General features: G+C 42.6%; 1 protein-coding gene across 1 annotated transcript in view; it reads right to left on the bottom strand.

Moving 5' to 3' along the window:
- moxd1l (monooxygenase, DBH-like 1, like) overlaps window positions 1–18,551 on the bottom strand; it is a 52,341-nt gene that overhangs the window by 7,213 nt on the left and 26,577 nt on the right. The window contains exons 7-12 of the mRNA XM_060915609.1: window positions 6,892–7,064; window positions 6,161–6,252; window positions 4,657–4,753; window positions 4,467–4,526; window positions 2,531–2,661; window positions 2,325–2,433 (exon numbers count right to left, since the gene is read on the bottom strand). Coding sequence (XP_060771592.1) covers window positions 2,325–2,433; window positions 2,531–2,661; window positions 4,467–4,526; window positions 4,657–4,753; window positions 6,161–6,252; window positions 6,892–7,064 — 662 coding nt within the window. The remainder of the gene's footprint in view (window positions 1–2,324; window positions 2,434–2,530; window positions 2,662–4,466; window positions 4,527–4,656; window positions 4,754–6,160; window positions 6,253–6,891; window positions 7,065–18,551) is intronic.

The raw sequence follows: 18,551 nt of genomic DNA, 5'->3' as shown, positions 1-18,551 counted from the left end.
TCCTGACAACCTGGCCGGTCCATCTGGCTTGGGCTTTCTGTAGAAGAGTGTTCACGCTGGGAAGTCCAGCCCATTTTAGGACCTCCATGTCTGGGATTTTGTCCTGCCACTTGATATGAAAAAGTTTGCGGAGGCAGGTCAAGTGGAAGTGATTGAGCTGCTTAGCATGTCTGCTGTAAACAGTCCAGGTCTCACAGGCGTAAAGTAAGGGTAGTAAGTATCACAGCTCAGGAGACCTTCAGGTTAGTGGAGACAGGCCACTGCTTAAAGTATCAATGAGCAGCAAGTACCACTCAACCTGGATGCTGTATAAATTTGCAGAATGGTTTCCTGGATTGTTGACCCTCAGCTGTGAGGATGGCAACAGACAGACAGACACCAACTATTGATCATGTAATGGGAAAACATTCACTGTATTGTCAGGAGATCACATGCTCGAATCCTGATGTTCTAGTCATCCATGGCCAGGAGTCCAGGGAGAAAAATTAGCTATACTCTGTGTGAGAGGGGCACACTGTCAATTTCTTGTCAATCACAAGGATACTAACGAATCTTGGGCATCTCTGAGCTCATGTATGCAGAAGAAGGTTGATAGCCATTTTCTCAGAGTGTGTTACCCTGGCCTGTGATACAGCAAGAGTTTCAAAAGATGTGGAGGCTAGCTTCATGAGTCCACACTCTCCACAATTGGGAGTTGTCATATGATTAGGGAGAGCTGGCTGGTGGGTGGGAAATGACCAAACTGGTCCATAAAAATGGAGGAAAAGTTCAGTTCATATATTATACTTCTAAATCTGAGCTTCAAAAAGGATCTTTAAATGCTATTTTCTAGATCGCCATATTATTTCAAAGAACATGGAAACAGTTAACAATTACAAATGAACAAATTTGCACACAAACAGCACGCAATGCTGAAATGATCATCTCACCCATAGTCAGCTGGGATAGGCTCCGGCTTGCCCATGACCCTGCACAGGATAAGCGGTTACAGATATCGGATGGATGGATTTGCCCTGGTAATTACATCTATGGCCATGTTCTCTCCAGATAAAGCTTGATCAAGAGTGGCACCTAGGTAATTCTCCTTAGTTTGGCATTTCAATGCATTTCCAACACATTGCACCTGAATGGAATTTTGTTTTCTTAATTTGTTTGGAGCCAAATAGAATTGTATTGGTTTGTCCAACATGAAGGGAAAGCTTGTTGTCAAGCATCCATCCATCCATCCATTATCCGTAACCACTTGTCCTGTGCAGGGTCGCGGGCAAGCTGGAGTCTATCCCAGCCGATCCCAGCTGACTATGGGCAAGAGGTGGGGTACACCCTGGACAAGTTGCCAGGTCACTGCAGAGCTGACACAAACAACCATCCACACTCACATTCACACCTACGGTCAATTTAGAGCCACCAATTAGCCTAACGTGCATGTCTTTGGACTGTGGGGGAAACCGGAGGAAACCCATGCAGATACAGGGAGAACATGCAAACTCCACACAGAAAGGCCTCCGTTGGCCACTGGGCTCAAACCAAGAACCTACTTCCTGTGAGGCAACAGTGCTAACCACTACACCACTGTGCTGCCTGTTGTCAGCCATTCCCTAATAGACTCGAGCTCCGAGGAGAGTATCTACTCTATGTTCTTGGTATTAGCGCCCAACATTATGAGGGCGGTATCATCTGCATATTGGAGTGTTTTGCAGTGAACAGCTGATGGAATGTCATTCACAAAGATAAAGAAAAACAATGGACCAAGAATTGATCCTCCACATTCAATGAATAAGGGAGTTGAGACTGTGTCTCAAATCTCAACTGACTGCTTTTGCTCTGTCAAATAGGACCGAAACCAGGCTGATTCATGACATCCTAGAACTTAAACTTTCTGCAGTAGGATCCTATGGTCCACTGTATCGAATGCTGTAAATCGAGGAGTACCCATGCCTATACATATATTGACCTTTGTCTTGCTCCAGTTTGATATAGTCAGTTAAATTGGCCAAAACATGTTTCGGTGGAATTTGTGCTTGGAGAAGCCATATAAAAATGGCACAGCACTTAGAAAAATTATGCTGGGCACAGTATTTTGTTTTCAAGGTGTCCGCATGCTCTCTCCTCACTGGGAACAACTGGAAAAAAAATGCTATATGGACACCCATCCTTACTTAGGTTGTCTCATGGAAATGCTGGCTCATGCATGTGAAACATCATCTTACACATCTGTTTCTGGTTTATGGGTCTCTCCTCATTTCTCCTGTTGTATAACTGGAAACTAATTTACCAAGATGGCCGCTGAGTGGACCGAAAACTGATGGACTTGTGTAACTCACCACTAAGCTTCCAGCATGAGTGTACTGTTTAATAGTCTTCAGCTTTTGTTGATACTCCAGAACGGAGTTGTTATCCCACACTTTTGTCTTCATGATGTTCATCCAGTCTCTGTATAGTGAAGAAAGTAAAGCGATTTCAGATTTAAAAAAAAGGACCTGGTGTGAAAATCACCAGCAAGGAGACTGACAGTAATTAGCTGTATTACGTGGCATTAGCGGCTCCCATTTCGGTCATGAGTGTCTGAAAGTCAGGGAAGCTGTTACACTTGCTGAGCTCCATAGCGGGGTAGTAATAGAGAAAAGCCAGGCACATTTCATCATTAGTTCCCAGACCCCCCTGTTAACAGAATGAAGAATAGAGAATTACACTGGCTATTTCACCAATCTGACTGATCAAAATGTGTTGATCAATTTTCTATAACAGCAACAAAACTACAAATCAGGTTTATATTACTACACTCGCTCTGATACAGTAGCATTTCCAAAGGAAGCCATGGCTTAATGGTTAGAGAAGCAGCTTTGGGACCAAAAGGTTGCCAGTTCAAGTCCCTGGACCAGCAGGAATGGCCGAAGTGCCCTTCAGCAAGGCACCTGACACCCAACTGCTCCCCAGGCTGCTCTGGGTATGTACGGTATGTTGTGCATCACTCTGGATAACAGTATCTGCTAAATGGCGTTAATGTAATATAGTAACAGCATACACAGGGACTCGTACAGTGGATGCTCTAGATAATAAAGTTCTTGAAGGAGTACAGTTGTAAAAGTTGGGGGGGGTTCCTATCTAATTAATTTCAAGATTTAAAAAAAAGTGATGGAACAACTATTTATAGCTGCTCTAATGTAAGTGTTAACAGGAACAAGTTTTGTGGATGTGCCACAACATTAAATGTATAGTATCTTGTAAAAGTGTTCATCCCCTTTGGTGTTTGTCCTGTTTTGTTGCATTACAAACTGGAATTAAAATGGATTTTGGGGTGGTTAGCGCCATTTGATTTACACAACATGCATACCACTTTAAAGGTGCAATTTTATTTTTTTGTGATGCATGTAGCAGACTCCCTAAACACATGGAAGAAGATTCTCTGGTCAGATGAGACTAAAATTTAACTTTTTGGCCATCATGGGAAACGCCATGTGTGGAGCAAACCCAGCACTTCCCATTGCCCTGAGAACACCATTCCTACAGTGAAGCATGGTGGTGGCAGCATCATGCTGTGGGGATATTTTTCATCTGCAGGGACAGGAAAGTTGGTCAGGACTGAAGGAAAGATGGATGCCACTAAATACAGGGCAATTCTGGAGGAAAACCTGTTTGAGTCAGCCAGAGATTTGAGACTGGGACGAAGGTTCACGTTCCAGTAGGACAATGAGCCTAAACATCCTGCTAAAGTTACACTGGAGTGGTTTAAAGGGAAACATTTAAATGTCTTGGAATGGCCTAATCAAAGCCCAAACCTCAATCTAATTGAGAATCTGTGGCATGACTTGAAGATTGCTGTACACCAACGCAACCCATCTAACTTGAAGGAGTTGGAACAGTTTTGCCTTGAGGAATGGGCAAAAATCCCAGTGGCTAGATGTGCTAAGCTAATTGAGACATACCCCAAGAGACTTGCAGCAAAAGGTGGCTCTACAAAGTATTGACTTGGGTCGTGAATACCTATGCACACTAGATTTCTGGGGGTTTTCTTCATCTTAATTATCGTTTGTCACAATTTAAAAAAAAAGGCACCTTTTAAAGTGGTAGGCATGTTGTGTAAATCAAATGGTGCTAACCCCCCAAAAAATCAAAACAGGACAAACACCAAGGGGGATGAATACTTTTGCAAGACACTAACCATAAATGGATAAAAAGTACAATGTGTTGTTTTTAATTGTCTACATGCTGCTGTGGTATATGAGGAATAAAACACTGCAATGTGCAGTTATTGGAAAAAAAAAATAACCTGTCTGTTCTGGCTGGTAAGAGTAGCTCCACTTCATCTCATGCCACATCACACCACTGTGTCACTGATTATTTTCCTATAACAGCACACCTCCAAATGTTTTATTCCTTACTTAAACAATATATTACTCTACACGGATTGTGTCGAATGGTTTAAACTGAGACGTTCATTCTAACTAAACAAACAAATGACCAACCCAAGTGAGTCCTGTTCGATTATACGTGTCATATGTGCATTCCACCACAAGCTGGTCACCCTGTGAGAGGAAAGATGTATTTAGATTTTTGTCATTATTTGGGATGTTGCATGCATCGGAATATACAAGACAAATTTCAAACGTTTCCTCATATTGAATTTCTGAGAAATGGAAATAACTCGATACCTACCGGTTTAACTGTTTTGGTTTTTCCCAGGTTTGTTACTTGCTGGAATTCAAAATTGTAGTGTTCACTGAGTGCTAAGAAATCAATCTGCTCTCCGTCCCTAAAGAACACAAAGACATCAAAACGCAGCATTCAACGCACGCCTGTACACTCGGTCCTTTCTATTCTTAAAATGATCAATAACAAGTTTCAGGTAACTGAACATGCAAACAAACATTCTCATGTTTCGACATCTTTTGTTATTTTGTTCAATCAGTAAAGCTTGTTTTAAGCTTTAGCTGGTTTCGGACGCATTTCAATCTTTGCTTTTGATCAAGAGTTTCAGATTTATTTCAGTTTTACATATCACTTCTAAAACGTTCCAGAACCGCCACGTCCTTTAAATGCGTTACTCAGGTTTTCATTAAATGTAAAACAGGTCTATGATTTTAACACACATTAGTTTGACTCAAAGGGATCCTTCAGCGGATTTATTGCCAAACTTATTTTCAGTAAAAGTAGTTACAGATTTCAAAAATCAAACTTTCATTTTCCAAGACCAAATAGTGTTTGAGAAAAAAGATTTTTCTTTAAAATGTCACGTGGGCTTCCTGCAGCAGTAACATTTGTGACGACATCAGGTAGCGGTCGCTTGGAGCAACTCAGCTGTTTATATTCTCCATTTAAATCATAGTTTTGCTAGTTTTACAAGTATTTTACCAAATTTCAGTTTTTAAATAAGCATGCCTCATTGTGTAGCATATAAATGCCACAATGATGCTAAAAAGAAAGCACAAGCTGGAACTAGACCGTATTTCCACAGAGATAATGCAAAATGTGCTTGCTCAGCTGTAGCAGAGGGTCACCGAGAGAAACTGGATTCAACACGAGACCTCGTGCTGCAAAATCTTTTTTTTTTACATGTTCTACAGATTGTGTGTGTGTAGTGTGTATGGCTGCGTGCTCTAAAATCTCTATTTAAAAAGGACTCAACTTACAGCATGACATGACACTGCGCTCAAAAATCTTTTTTTTTTTTTTTACATGATCTACAGCTGGTTCTGTGTAGATTAACAGAGAGTGTGGCATGGTTTAAAACAGATTTTAGAGCACGAAGCTGAGTCAGCACACTGCATTTTCTCTGTGGAAATGCAGTCTAGTTCCAGCTTGTGATTTTCTTTTTAGCATCATTGTGGCATTTATATGCTACACAATGAGGCATATGTATTTAAAAACGGATAAATTTGGTAAAATACTTGTAAAACTACGATGTAAACAGAACATAAACAGCTGAGTTGCTCCAAGTGACCGCTACCTGACATCATCATATAAGTTACCACTGCAGGAAGCCCATCTGGCATTATAATAATAATTTTTTCTTGAACATGATTTGGTCTCTGAAAATGAAAGTTTGAGTTTTGAAATCTGCAACTAATTTTACTTAAAACAAGTTTGAGAATAAATCCGCTGGAGGATCCCTTTAATTTTGTACATTTTTCTGTTCCAGCTACAGTTTGTTTGTTTTTACCTGAACTGGCCGACTCGCACCTTCCTTCCTGCCAGGTGTGTGTGCAGGATAACTGCGAAAACCTGTAGGTCCTGTGGCGGCTGAGCGAGGACCTGAAGAATATGTTCAGCCACAGAATATGATCAAACTCCATTTTTTTTAAAAGTGAGGCACATGTTTGTGGCGCACTATTGTTTAATTTGGCCTTACACCACTCTTTACAGGTGCTGTAAGTCCTAACAGGAATTAATTTGTTTCTTGGACATTAAACAACATTAAATGTCACTATAAATGGGGCAAGTCATAGCCTCAAGGTTAAAAAAGTAGCTTTGGGACCAAAAGGTTGCTGATTCGATTCCCTGGGTCAGCAGGAATGGCTGAAGCACCCTTGAGCAAGGTACATAACCCCCAACTGTTGTGGGTATGTCAGGGTCTTGTATATTGCATCTGCTAAATGGCTATAATGTAGTGTATAAATGGATAAAAAGAGCATGAAACACTGGGTTTGTCCAAAGGCAAACGGCACAACTGAAGTGTTTTATTTCTTACTGATTTACCTCACTCAAAAATATCATTCACTCTTCCTACTTTGCATGACATCATTCAAACCATTTTCTGAGCAACATATAATTGAAAAAGATTGCACACACAAATTAATGCTTATTATTAGTGATCGGAGTAAATCAGAGCCTGAGAGTGATGTTAGATTAAAAAAAAAGTGTGTGTATATAAATATGAAGCAGATTTTGTACCTGGGAAAAGTGACTGGTGTTACACATGCCGTATGTGAGGAAGGCTCCAGCATGAGGTGGGATTGCATATCCTGTCCCGAGTAGCACCTGGAGTCCTGTCTGCAGTACAGCAGCATCGAACTGCCGCAGCTGAGCCGTGTAGTAAAAACGCAAGCCTGAGTTATCAACAATACCTGCATACACACGCAAAGGAGAGCTGAAAAAAGCTCTGAGTACATACAAGAGTAAAGGTTCGTACTTGTAAGAAAAAAGGAAGAGAAATTTAATTACCAAAAAAAAAAAAAAACATAAGCAACAGAAGTTTTCTAACAATGTACGGTCAGTAATGATGGCAGGAAACAACTTTTTCTATTCCATTCCTGATACTGAAACTATAATATCCACTGATCTCAATACCCATGTGCTATTTTCTTTAAATCCTACCAAGCTTCAAAATGTATTTTTTTTTTACTGAAGCACTTTACAGTTAAATTCTTTCACATAAAAATAAGTATAAATAATCATTCCAAACAAAAGAGAACTAATTAACGACTCTGTATACAGTGTCCAAATGTGCATTTCCAAATCCAATCTCCAATCCATCATTTTTTGCTGCTATCATCCCAATATTGATACTGGGTATCGATTCAGTGTCATCTCTAATATTAATTTTTTTAATTAGTTATAAGCTATACAGTACTATCCATCCATCCATTATCTGTAGTCGCTTATCCTGTACAGGGTCGCAGGCAAGCTGGAGCCTATCCCGGCTGATTGTGGGTGCGAGGCGGGGTACACCCTGGACAAGTCACCAGATCATCGCAGGGCTGACACATAGAGACAAACAACCATTCACATTCACACCTACGGTCAATTTAGTGCCACCAATTATCCTAAACTGCATGTCTTTGGACTGTGGAGGAAACTGGAGCACCTGGAGGAAACCCATGCAGACACGGGGAGAACATGCAAACTCCACACAGAAAGGCCTCTGTCGGCTGCTGGGCTCAAACCCACAACCTTCTTGCTGTGAGGCAATAGTGCTAACCACTACACCACCCGTGCCACCTAAGCAATACTATTAAAAGTAAAATATTTTTTATTGTCACTTTAACAGAATTTTGGATTCTCCCAGTTGTAATATTTGCTTCAGCATTCTTCCTGAAGTATTGATTTTTAAATCAATGTCATACACCACTTTCTTCATATCAATTATGGAGACCAAGAAGGCAAAAATGTCTCACCTCATCTCATTATCTCTAGCCGCTTTATCCTGTTCTACAGGGTCGCAGGCAAGCTGGAGCCTATCCCAGCTGACTACGGGCGAAAGGCGGGGTACACCCTGGACAAGTCGCCAGGTCATCACAGGGCTGACACATAGACACAGACAACCATTCACACTCACATTCACACCTACGCTCAATTTAGAGTCACCAGTTAACCTAACCTGCATGTCTTTGGACTGTGGGGGAAACCGGAGCACCCGGAGGAAACCCACACGGACACGGGGAGAACATGCAAACTCCGCACAGAAAGGCCCTCGCCAGCCACGGGGCTCGAACCCGGACCTTCTTGCTGTGAGGCGACAGCGCTAACCACTACACCACCGTGCCGCCCGGCAAAAATGTTCCTTTCAAAATATTTTTCTGTTGATTTCTTTCCTTGTTCTTGTTATAGAAAGATCCATTGTCATTTCAATTTCTTGGTAAAGTGCAAATTAGAAGTTTCTTTGTTCCCCCCAGCACATAAATCATGGGGGATGCAAATTTTGCACTGAAAAAGTTTACACTCCGTTAGTCTAATCATATACACTCACCAGCCACTTTAATGCAATCCACCTGCTGTTTAATGCAATTGTCTAATCAGTCAATCCCGTGACAGCAGCACAATGCACAAAATAAAATCATGCAGATACAAATCAAGAGCTTCGGTTAATGTTCACATCAAACGTCAGAATGGGAAAAATTGTGATCTCACAGTGAAGTGTGACTTTCTTTCACTGTGGCATGGGTGTTGGTTTGAGCCAGATGGATTGGTTTGAGTATTTCAGAAACTGCTGATCTCCTGGGGTTTTCTCTCTCACACACACACCAGTTTATAGAGTTTACACAGACAGAATGGTGCAAAAAACTAAAAACATCGTGTGAGCGATAGTTCTGTGGGTGGAAATGCTACCAGATTAGTTCGAGCTGCCAGGAAGGATATAACAACTCTTTACAACCGTGGTGAGCAGAAAAACATCTCGGCATGCAACAGCAGAAGACCACATTGGTTTCCACTCCTGCAGCCAAGAACAGGAATCTTAGAATCAGGAACATGTTCACATTAAAGTAGCTGGTGAGTGTAGTGTGCATATACATTTTTTCTTGGGTAGAGAGGGCTTTATTTTAGTTGAGAGTTGTACTGTTAGTTCAGCAAAAACATCAAATTCACATAATTTTGCTAATTAGTCATTTAAAATATTCTGCGTAAATATCTGCATAAATTTATGTCCAGTTCCTCAGTAATGTCACACAGACTTGCTTGATTTTATTCATTTTTATTTTTTATTTATAAACTTCGCCGAGGGCGGCACGGTGGTGTAGTGGTTAGCGCTGTCGCCTCACAGCAAGAAGGTCCGGGTTCGAGCCCCGTGGCCGGCGAGGGCCTTTCTGTGCGGAGTTTGTATGTTCTCCCCGTGTCCGCGTGGGTTTCCTCCGGGTGCTCCGGTTTCCCCCACAGTCCAAAGACATGCAGGTTAGGTTAACTGGTGACTCTAAATTGAGCGTAGGTGTGAATGTGAGTGTGAATGGTTGTCTGTGTCTATGTGTCAGCCCTGTGATGACCTGGTGACTTGTCCAGGGTGTACCCCGCCTTTCGCCCGTAGTCAGCTGGGATGGGCTCCAGCTTGCCTGTGACCCTGTAGAAGGATAAAGCGGCTAGAGATAATGAGAATGAGATGAGAAACTTCGCCGATTAAATGGCAGGGAATCCATCAACAGAGCAATAAGCTCCAATACCTGAGGTCCCGCAAAATTACAAAAATTTAAATAGTACAATAAATAAAACATTAGGGGAGAAAAACAGCCTAGAAGTATACATACTAAAAGCAGCACAAACTGGTGCCGAGAGTGGAGATTGGCCGACATGTATGACATTTTACACACACAGATTTAAAAGTCTGTGGTCTATCAATATCAAAATAAAGCCTCGTTAAATTACTATCATATAAAAAAAAAGGTCCTTCTTAAACTCTGAAAGTGATTGATTCAAATTCCTTAAATGTGGGGGTAAAACATTCCAGATTCTAGGACCCCAAATATAAAAAGATTGTCTAGTTCCCCTAGACAAATCTAATCACCTCGTAAACCTTCTAGGTATACTAATAGAAATATTATGGTCTGTTGACATAGATTTAAAAAGATAAACAAGATCCAGGTACTCATGCCAGTAACACAAAGGAAGGAGTCCTAGCTTTAACAATCTGTCCTTGTAGTTAACATCTGATCTAAACGAAAGAGATAAAATATACTTAGTTGTGCGTCTCTGGAGTCTCTCAACTGAGTAGAGCAGGATAACTGATTGCGGAGCCCAGACCTGAGAGCAGTACGCCAAACAGCTTCTGACCAGAGAGATGTAAAGAGACTTCCGCACCTTGATATCTCTAACCTTAAAAGTAGATCTTCTAACAAAGCCCAACATTTTACTCACTTTAGCTAAAACCAATTGGACATGAGAATTCCACTTGAGATATGGCGTGACTGTAACACCAAGGTCCTTCTTTGACTCAGTCATTTTGACAGGCGCATCCTTCAGTTGGTATGTGGTCAACAGAGGCTTGGAGCTACTCGTAAATGACAGAAGCCCACACTTTGACAGATTGAGGTCCATCCTCCAGAGATCACACCAACTATGCTGTCAAGATCGTTTTGCAGGCATGCACTGTCCTCAGAGATGTTAATTGCATGATAACACTTAGTGTCGTCGGCGTATAATGCAACAGATGATGACGTGATTACGCAGGGTAAATCATTGACAACAAGGGCCCAAGTATAGAGCCCTGTGGCACTCCAGAGAGTACTAGAAGTGGCTCTGATGTTTTGCCCAAGACTATCACTCTCTGATAGCGGCTAGAGATAATGAGAACCAGTCCAAAAGTTTACCCGTAATACCAAACCGCCACAGCTTCATGAGCAGTAGGTGGTGATCTACTCTATCAAAAGCCTTGGCGAAGTCTAGGTATACTGCGTCAGCTTGAATTCTGGTGTCAAGAAGTTGACCTATCTCATGGAGAACCTTTAATAGCTGATTAGTAGTAGATAACCCCTTCAAAAAAACCATACTGAAGTTTGTACAGTTGGGCGGCAATGTGGTCGATGATTTTGTTGTAAACACACTGTTCCATTACTTTTGAAGCCACGGGCAATAGTGAAATAGGCCTATAATTTGTCACTTCCTTAGTGGCCCCGCCATTGTGAATAGGAATGATATTTGCCAATTTCCATGAAGACGGGACTTTCCCCAAGCTGAGACATTTGTTGAACAAGGAGCCTAAAGAGTCACAGATATAAAGTGCAGAGCCCCTTAACGGCCTGGCTGGAATCTTATCAGGGCCAGTTGCTTTATTCATGTCCAATGAAAGTAAAATGTCTCGCACTTCAGTAGGGGAGAAGGAGATGGTACTAAATTCATTGGCAACAGTTTCACTATGCAATGATAAAGGTGGAAACGGTCATAGATACTCCTCACTCGAAAGGTTTTTTTTGAAAACCGAATAAAAGTAATTATTCAGTAGTGCGGCGATGTTGGCAGGATTATCAGCTGTTGTAATAGTACCACCACCATCTTGAATGAATGAATGAACACTTTATTATCACTGTTGCCAGTGAAATTGACCATCAACCTGTCCTTACAGAGGGGGAACAGGACAGGAAGACAGGGATAAAAGAAAAGGAAACACAACATGAGGAGAGATAAGGAAAAAAAAGAACACCCTCCCACTATGCTCCTTTCAGGAGTACAGTGTGGGAACATTTAAAAAAACCTTTGCACATAAGCACACAATAACACAAGTACACTTTAAACATGGGACTTGAGGGGGGAAAGGGGGGAAAAGAGGGGGCAATCAGGGGTGGGGGGGTAAGGGGGGGGAGGAGGTAGAGGTAACCCAGCACAAGCAAGCAGCCGTCCGCTCCTGCAGCCATGAAGGCGCTGGTCACACACCCGCTTGTTACACTGGGGATGAAAATGGCGACCGCGGAAAGTTGGAGAAAGAATGCGAGGAATGCGAGAGCGTCTCCCAGCAGTGACCTTCAGGGGGAAATGTTGCCTCAGCAACGGCCTTGACCGAGGCCGGTGCTGTCTCAGGGCGCCAAATGTCGATAAGCTATAAATTGTTTGGTCTTTCCAGACGCAGTCTTTGCACGTCCACACCGCTCGTCCATATCTGTCCATTCCATCCATTCTGTTCAAACTGGTCTCTGAAAAACTTATTCCTTGCAAAGCCGAAAGCTTCTCCAAGATAACAACCATATTGTGGTTCAAGTTCTGAAAATCCACAGTCTGAGTGCCAACAGCTTTGCCCACTGCTCCAATCATATCGGGCAGCTTTGTGGGGCTTTGAACAGCTGTCACCATTGTCTGATTTCCTCGATATACCAGGGCAATGCCTAATCCAATCAGCAAAAGTCCTGTAATCATGGTTCCGAATAGGTAGATATCTTCAATGTCCTCCACAGAAAGAATCGCCAGACACACGACTTGCCACTGCTCCCATGCGTCCATCGTGTAACCAGCTGCAAATGTTCCGGCAGGACAGGTGGGTTCCCCCGAACCCAGGCTTCTCATCGAGAAAACTGTGTCAATTTTGTTAGGAGACCAGTTTATCAATTCCATGGGGTTTTTTTTTAGTTTAGAAAGTAATGCGGGAAGAGTCTCTTCAAAAAGTACAGCAGACGAGACAAGACAAAGAAGCACAAGCAGAGAAAAAAAGGAGGGAAAGGGAGAGCAGAGAATGCGACCGCCTTCCGTGGAAGCACGGAGAGAAAAAAAAAGTGTCCCTAATAAAATGACTTGTGTCCATGTCATTTTATTAGGGACACTTGAAAGGCTGTAAACATATTTGAAAACTGACCAGAACTTCTTAGGGCTGGATTTGAGCAAATTTGGCAAGGACTCATAAAACTCTTAGTTTTTTTTCGAAATAAGAGTTTTACATTCGCGCCGGGGCGGCACGGTGGTGTAGTGGTTAGCGCTGTCGCCTCACAGCAAGAAGGTCCTGGGTTTGAGCCCCGGGGCCGGCGAGGGCCTTTCTGTGCGGAGTTTGCATGTTCTCCCCATGTCCGCGTGGGTTTCCTCCGGGTGCTCCGGTTTCCCCCACAGTCCAAAGACATGCAGGTTAGGTTAACTGGTGACTCTAAATTGACCGTAGGTGTGAATGTGAGTGTGAATGGTTGTCTGTGTCTATGTGTCAGCCCTGTGATGACCTGGCGACTTGTCCAGGGTGTACCCCGCCTTTCGCCCGTAGTCAGCTGGGATAGGCTCCAGCTTGCCTGCGACCCTGTAGAAGGATAAAGCGGCTAGAGATAATGAGATGAGATGAGACATTCGCGCCGGAGATCGCGAAACTTTTCCTGCAGGCTAAGGCTAAGCTTAGCCTAAGCCTTGCGTCTGGCAGTCTCTTTTTTCTTTAACAAGCACTTGACATCACTGTCAATCCAAGGAGGGGTGTTACTTCTCTCAAAAGATTTTAAAGGAACATGAGTAATCGCAGCGGCAAGAAAAGTATCACTCCATCATCGATGTTTTCATTTGTTATATCTGAGGGAGAAAGGTCTATATGTGACAAGGTTTCAGCCAGACCGTCCCAATCGGCGAGGCGATAATCAAAAACTGTACGTGCATCACGTGCGGGAGCCTTTACGAAAACTTCCCAGTCAAAAAACAATAGGCTGTGGTCACTAAAAAGACCTATTGATTGAGGCGGTACGCATAACACGTTAGTGACAGCCTCAGGGGAGTTGGTGAACACAAGGTCAAGAATATTATTCAGTCTGGTCAGGTACATATTCATTTGCTCTAAATAAAACTCCATAGTCACTTCTCTAAACTCAACTGACCCAGGGGAAGCACCCCTTGCAGGAACAAACTCAGAATTCCAAGTAAGGTCCAGGAAGTTAAAATCACCGGTAATTAGTATTCTGTCATAGCCAGAAATAGTTTCTAGGAATGAAATAAACAAACCCAACCATTTGTCAAGATTCCAGCTCTGAGACCGGTAACAAACACAGCAGGCTCCTTTTCAAGTTGATGAGTTCCACTTCAATAGCAATAATCTCCAAGCGATCACCCCAGCTTCCCATATTTAAAGTTGTAAAACGAATATTGCCGCGTAAAGCTATCAACACACCACCACCACGCTTGTCAACAGGGTGGTCTTTACGAATAATGTTATAGCCATATGGGAAGATTTCAGAACTAAACGTGTTCTCATGCAGCCAGGTTTCAGTGACTGCCATGAAATCAAAATTCTCCGCATACACAAGATCTAGGATGGAAGCCAGATTGCTCACTATGGCGCTGCCAGATTCGTTTTGACTTGTAATGCTTTGGGCATTAAACGAGAGGCATCTAAGACAACTGGACTTGCTTAAACTATGGAATTTGGGCTTAGAATTAACTGTTGAGCCAGACAAACGAGCTGAAATTGGACCTGGATTAACTTCGACAGTTCCAGTAGTCATAAGAAGACTAAGCAAGAATCCAACTTCAGTCAGAGTTCTTTTCATGCTTGAGCAAAACATGCCCAACGCTAGGTTGTATTTATGTACCAGACCAGCGGTACAATGCCTCCAAACCATCCTTTGCTTGTAGTCCCACAAAGAAATCAGCATTCAGTCTAATGCTGAAATTGTTGTCGTGCTTCTTGGATGGAAATTGCTGCCAAGAATAGAGATTGACAGCAAGCACGAGCAAAATGGTCAGAGATAGAAAAATAGCGCCCGCCATTTCCTCCTCAAACTCCCAAAACTTCCAGTGTTCTAATCCCAGTACAGACACTGTGTTCAAGTGATTTACTTTAAGACATAGTTTTGTTAGTTATTGCGAGTGTCTGAAACGTTAATTAATTGCAAGGGTGTATTCTATGGAGAAGATTCAAGAACTAAAAACTATCATGAAGTGAAATAAGGTCTCATCTCATCTCATTATCTCTAGCCGCTTTATCCTTCTACAGGGTCGCAGGCAAGCTGGAGCCTATCCCAGCTGACTACGGGCGAAAGGCGGGGTACACCCTGGACAAGTCGCCAGGTCATCACAGGGCTGACACATAGACACAGACAACCATTCACACTCACATTCACACCTACGCTCAATTTAGAGTCACCAGTTAACCTAACCTGCATGTCTTTGGACTGTGGGGGAAACCGGAGCACCCGGAGGAAACCCACGCGGACACGGGGAGAACATGCAAACTCCACACAGAAAGGCCCTCGCTGGCCATGGGGCTCAAACCCGGACCTTCTTGCTGTGAGGCGACAGCGCTAACCACTACACCACCGTGCCGCCCGTGAAATAAGGTGAAACATGATATACACATGGTCTTGCATTTTATTAGTGACATGCAGAAAACATGTCAAATTGTAAAGCAAAGACTTTAGTGCATTGCTTTCATATCATTTGATTTCTTCAATGAGGACAGTCAAGTGCTAGCCGGCAGAGGAAGAGCTTAAACTCCAGTGTTGTTTTGAATCGACTGACTGGTCAGTCTTCAGAGATCCAGATAACTTGAGAGTATGCTGATGCAGTTACTGACTATCAAATTCTGTGTGGACACCTGTATTCCCACTCATACCATCTGCTTCTATCCAAACCAGAAACCATGGATTAATAGTGTTGTTCACCAGAGACTAAAAGATCGGTCCACTGCACTAAAAGCGGGGGGGGGGGGTCATGAGCATTATAAGGAAGCCAGGTACAAGCTGAGGAAGGCATTGAGTCAGCAAAAAAACAATACTGGGACAAACGTTAAAACTATTGCTACAGTAGGGACTCAAGACGCTTATGGCAGGGACTTCAAACTGTAAAACAAAGCTTGGTGGCCTCACCAACACCACTGCTTCATTCCTGGACCAGTTGAACACTTTTTATTCCTGTTTTGAGCATGTCAGGGAGCCATCAGCACAGGGACAAATTCATGCTGCAAACACATTCATCGGGACAACACATCAGATGACACAGGCTGATGTGTAGAGAGTTTTTAAATTTATTCAAGCAGGCAAAGCTGCCGGCCTGGATGGCATTACATCACGAGTCCTCAGGTCCTGTTACAGTCAGCTTTCTTCTGTTTTCACAGATATTTTTAACTTGTCACCGTCTCTTTGTGTGGTTCCTACGTTTTCAGAAATCCATTATTGTGCCTGTGCTCAAGAAATCTCCTGCATCTTGCCTGAATGATTTTAGACCTGTAACCTTAACATCTGTGATTATGAAGTGCTTTGAGCAACTGGTAAGAGAATACATCAATAATAACATATCTACCAATATTGACCCACGACAGTTTGCATATTGGTCAAATAGATCTGTGGATGATGCTATCTCACTGGCTTTACATACTGTGTTAAAGCATCTGGAGGGCAAAAACATATACGTCAAAATGCTGTTTGTTGACTACAGCCTTCGTCGTTGGCTGTCCATCGTTAGCGATGAGGACTACTTCATTAGGATGCACAGAAATGGAGATGGGACGTGAGGCCCGCACTGGAGCTCCTTTCCTAATGAAGCGCCTTGCACAGTAAGGTAAGACAAACAATGTTGGGCCCCCATCGTGTTGTCTCTCTGGACCTCCAGACCTGATGCCAAGTGGTGCACAAAAATGCCACAGACCTGACGGGTATGGAAGTTGCCCTGCAGTGACAACTGACTTGCCGGGTGAGGCTATCTGTTGGCCATTTGAGTGGCTTTTCCATATGCCATCTGGTGGTGTGCCATCGACCCTGTTGGGTTCATTTACCACATTGCACCGAAAACTGCTCTGCTGCCAGCGCTTTATTGGTGATGTACTATTTAATCCATAGCTGAAACCCAGGCAGGTGCTACCACTCTGGGTCAGAGCAGACCTGGGAGCAATGGTCATTAAGGAGTAACTCCACTTTCCCCAATATTCAAGTCCTCCCAGACCTGAGACTCACCACTGGTTGCAGTTTAAAGTCATACCCAGGACTAGGTTGATTACAGCAGTGCTTTTAATACAATCATACCATCTGTTCTGGTATCTAAACAGACCTTGGCCTCTGTAATTCCATCTGCAAATGGTTGAAAATTTTTGACAGGTCATCTCCAGACGGTAAAAGTTGGTAACAGATACTCATCTACCACAGTTCTGAATACTGGTGCTCCACAAGGCTGCTGTCTCAGTCCCTTGCTGTATAGTCTGTATACATAATGACTGTGTAGCTAAACATCCGACAAACAGCATTGCAAAATTTCCAGATATAACAGTGATGGGACTCATAATAAATAACGATGAGACGGCATATAGGGATGAAGTGAGGAACCTGTCAATATGGTGTCATAATAATTTGTCCCTTAATGTGGAGAAAACAAAAGGGCTCATTATCAACTTCAGGAGAAATAAAATTGTTCGGTTACCTGTTTACATAACTAATATACCTATTGAAATTAAGTTTCAAGTTCCTAGGCATCCATATTTCTGACTCCCACTCCTGGTCCCTGCATATTAGTTATGTCAGTAAAAGGGCACAACAGAGACTTTATTTTTTAAGGCTTTTGAAGAAATATGGTATGTCCACAAATACACTCATCAACTGCATATGACAAACTTGAAATTTGAAACTTGAGGAAGACTGCTGCTTCCTCTTTCAGACATGACTAATCCAAAGCTACACCATTAGAAATAAGGGTACAGTAGGAGTCCATTTCTGTCCCCCAAGGTACAATCTACACTAATGTACCCCCTAGGGCTCATTATTAGACCTTAAGGTAACTATGTGTACCTTTTTAGGGCCAAAAAGGTTCATATATGTTCCCAACCCGTATATAAAGGGTACAGATAAGTACCTTAGAGGGTACTGTGCCAATGACAAGCCATTGTACCTCTAAAAGGTACACTAATGTACTTTATTTTCTGAGAGTAGATACAACCCCGATTCCAAAAAAGTTGGGACAAAGTACAAATTGTAAATAAAAACGGAATGCAATAATTTACAAATCTCAAAAACTGATATTGTATTCACAATAGAACATAGACAACATATCAAATGTCGAAAGTGAGACATTTTGAAATTTCATGCCAAATATTGGCTCATTTGAAATTTCATGACAGCAACACATCTCAAAAAAGTTGGGACAGGGGCAATAAGAGGCTGGAAAAGTTAAAGGTACAAAAAAGGAACAGCTGGAGGACCAAATTGCAACTCATTAGGTCAATTGGCAATAGGTCATTAACATGACTAGGTATAAAAAGAGCATCTTGGAGTGGCAGCGGCTCTCAGAAGTAAAGATGGGAAGAGGATCACCAATCCCCCTAATTCTGCGCCGACAAATAGTGGAGCAATATCAGAAAGGAGTTCGACAGTGTGAAATTGCAGAGTTTGAACATATCATCATCTACAGTGCATAATATCATCAAAAGATTCAGAGAATCTGGAAGAATCTCTGTGCGTAAGGGTCAAGGCCAGAAAACC

The sequence above is a fragment of the Neoarius graeffei genome, chromosome 3, assembly GCF_027579695.1.
Source record: "Neoarius graeffei isolate fNeoGra1 chromosome 3, fNeoGra1.pri, whole genome shotgun sequence".
NCBI classification, from domain to species: Eukaryota; Metazoa; Chordata; class Actinopteri; order Siluriformes; family Ariidae; genus Neoarius; species Neoarius graeffei.
This window is presented reverse-complemented; position numbering and strand designations above follow the sequence as displayed.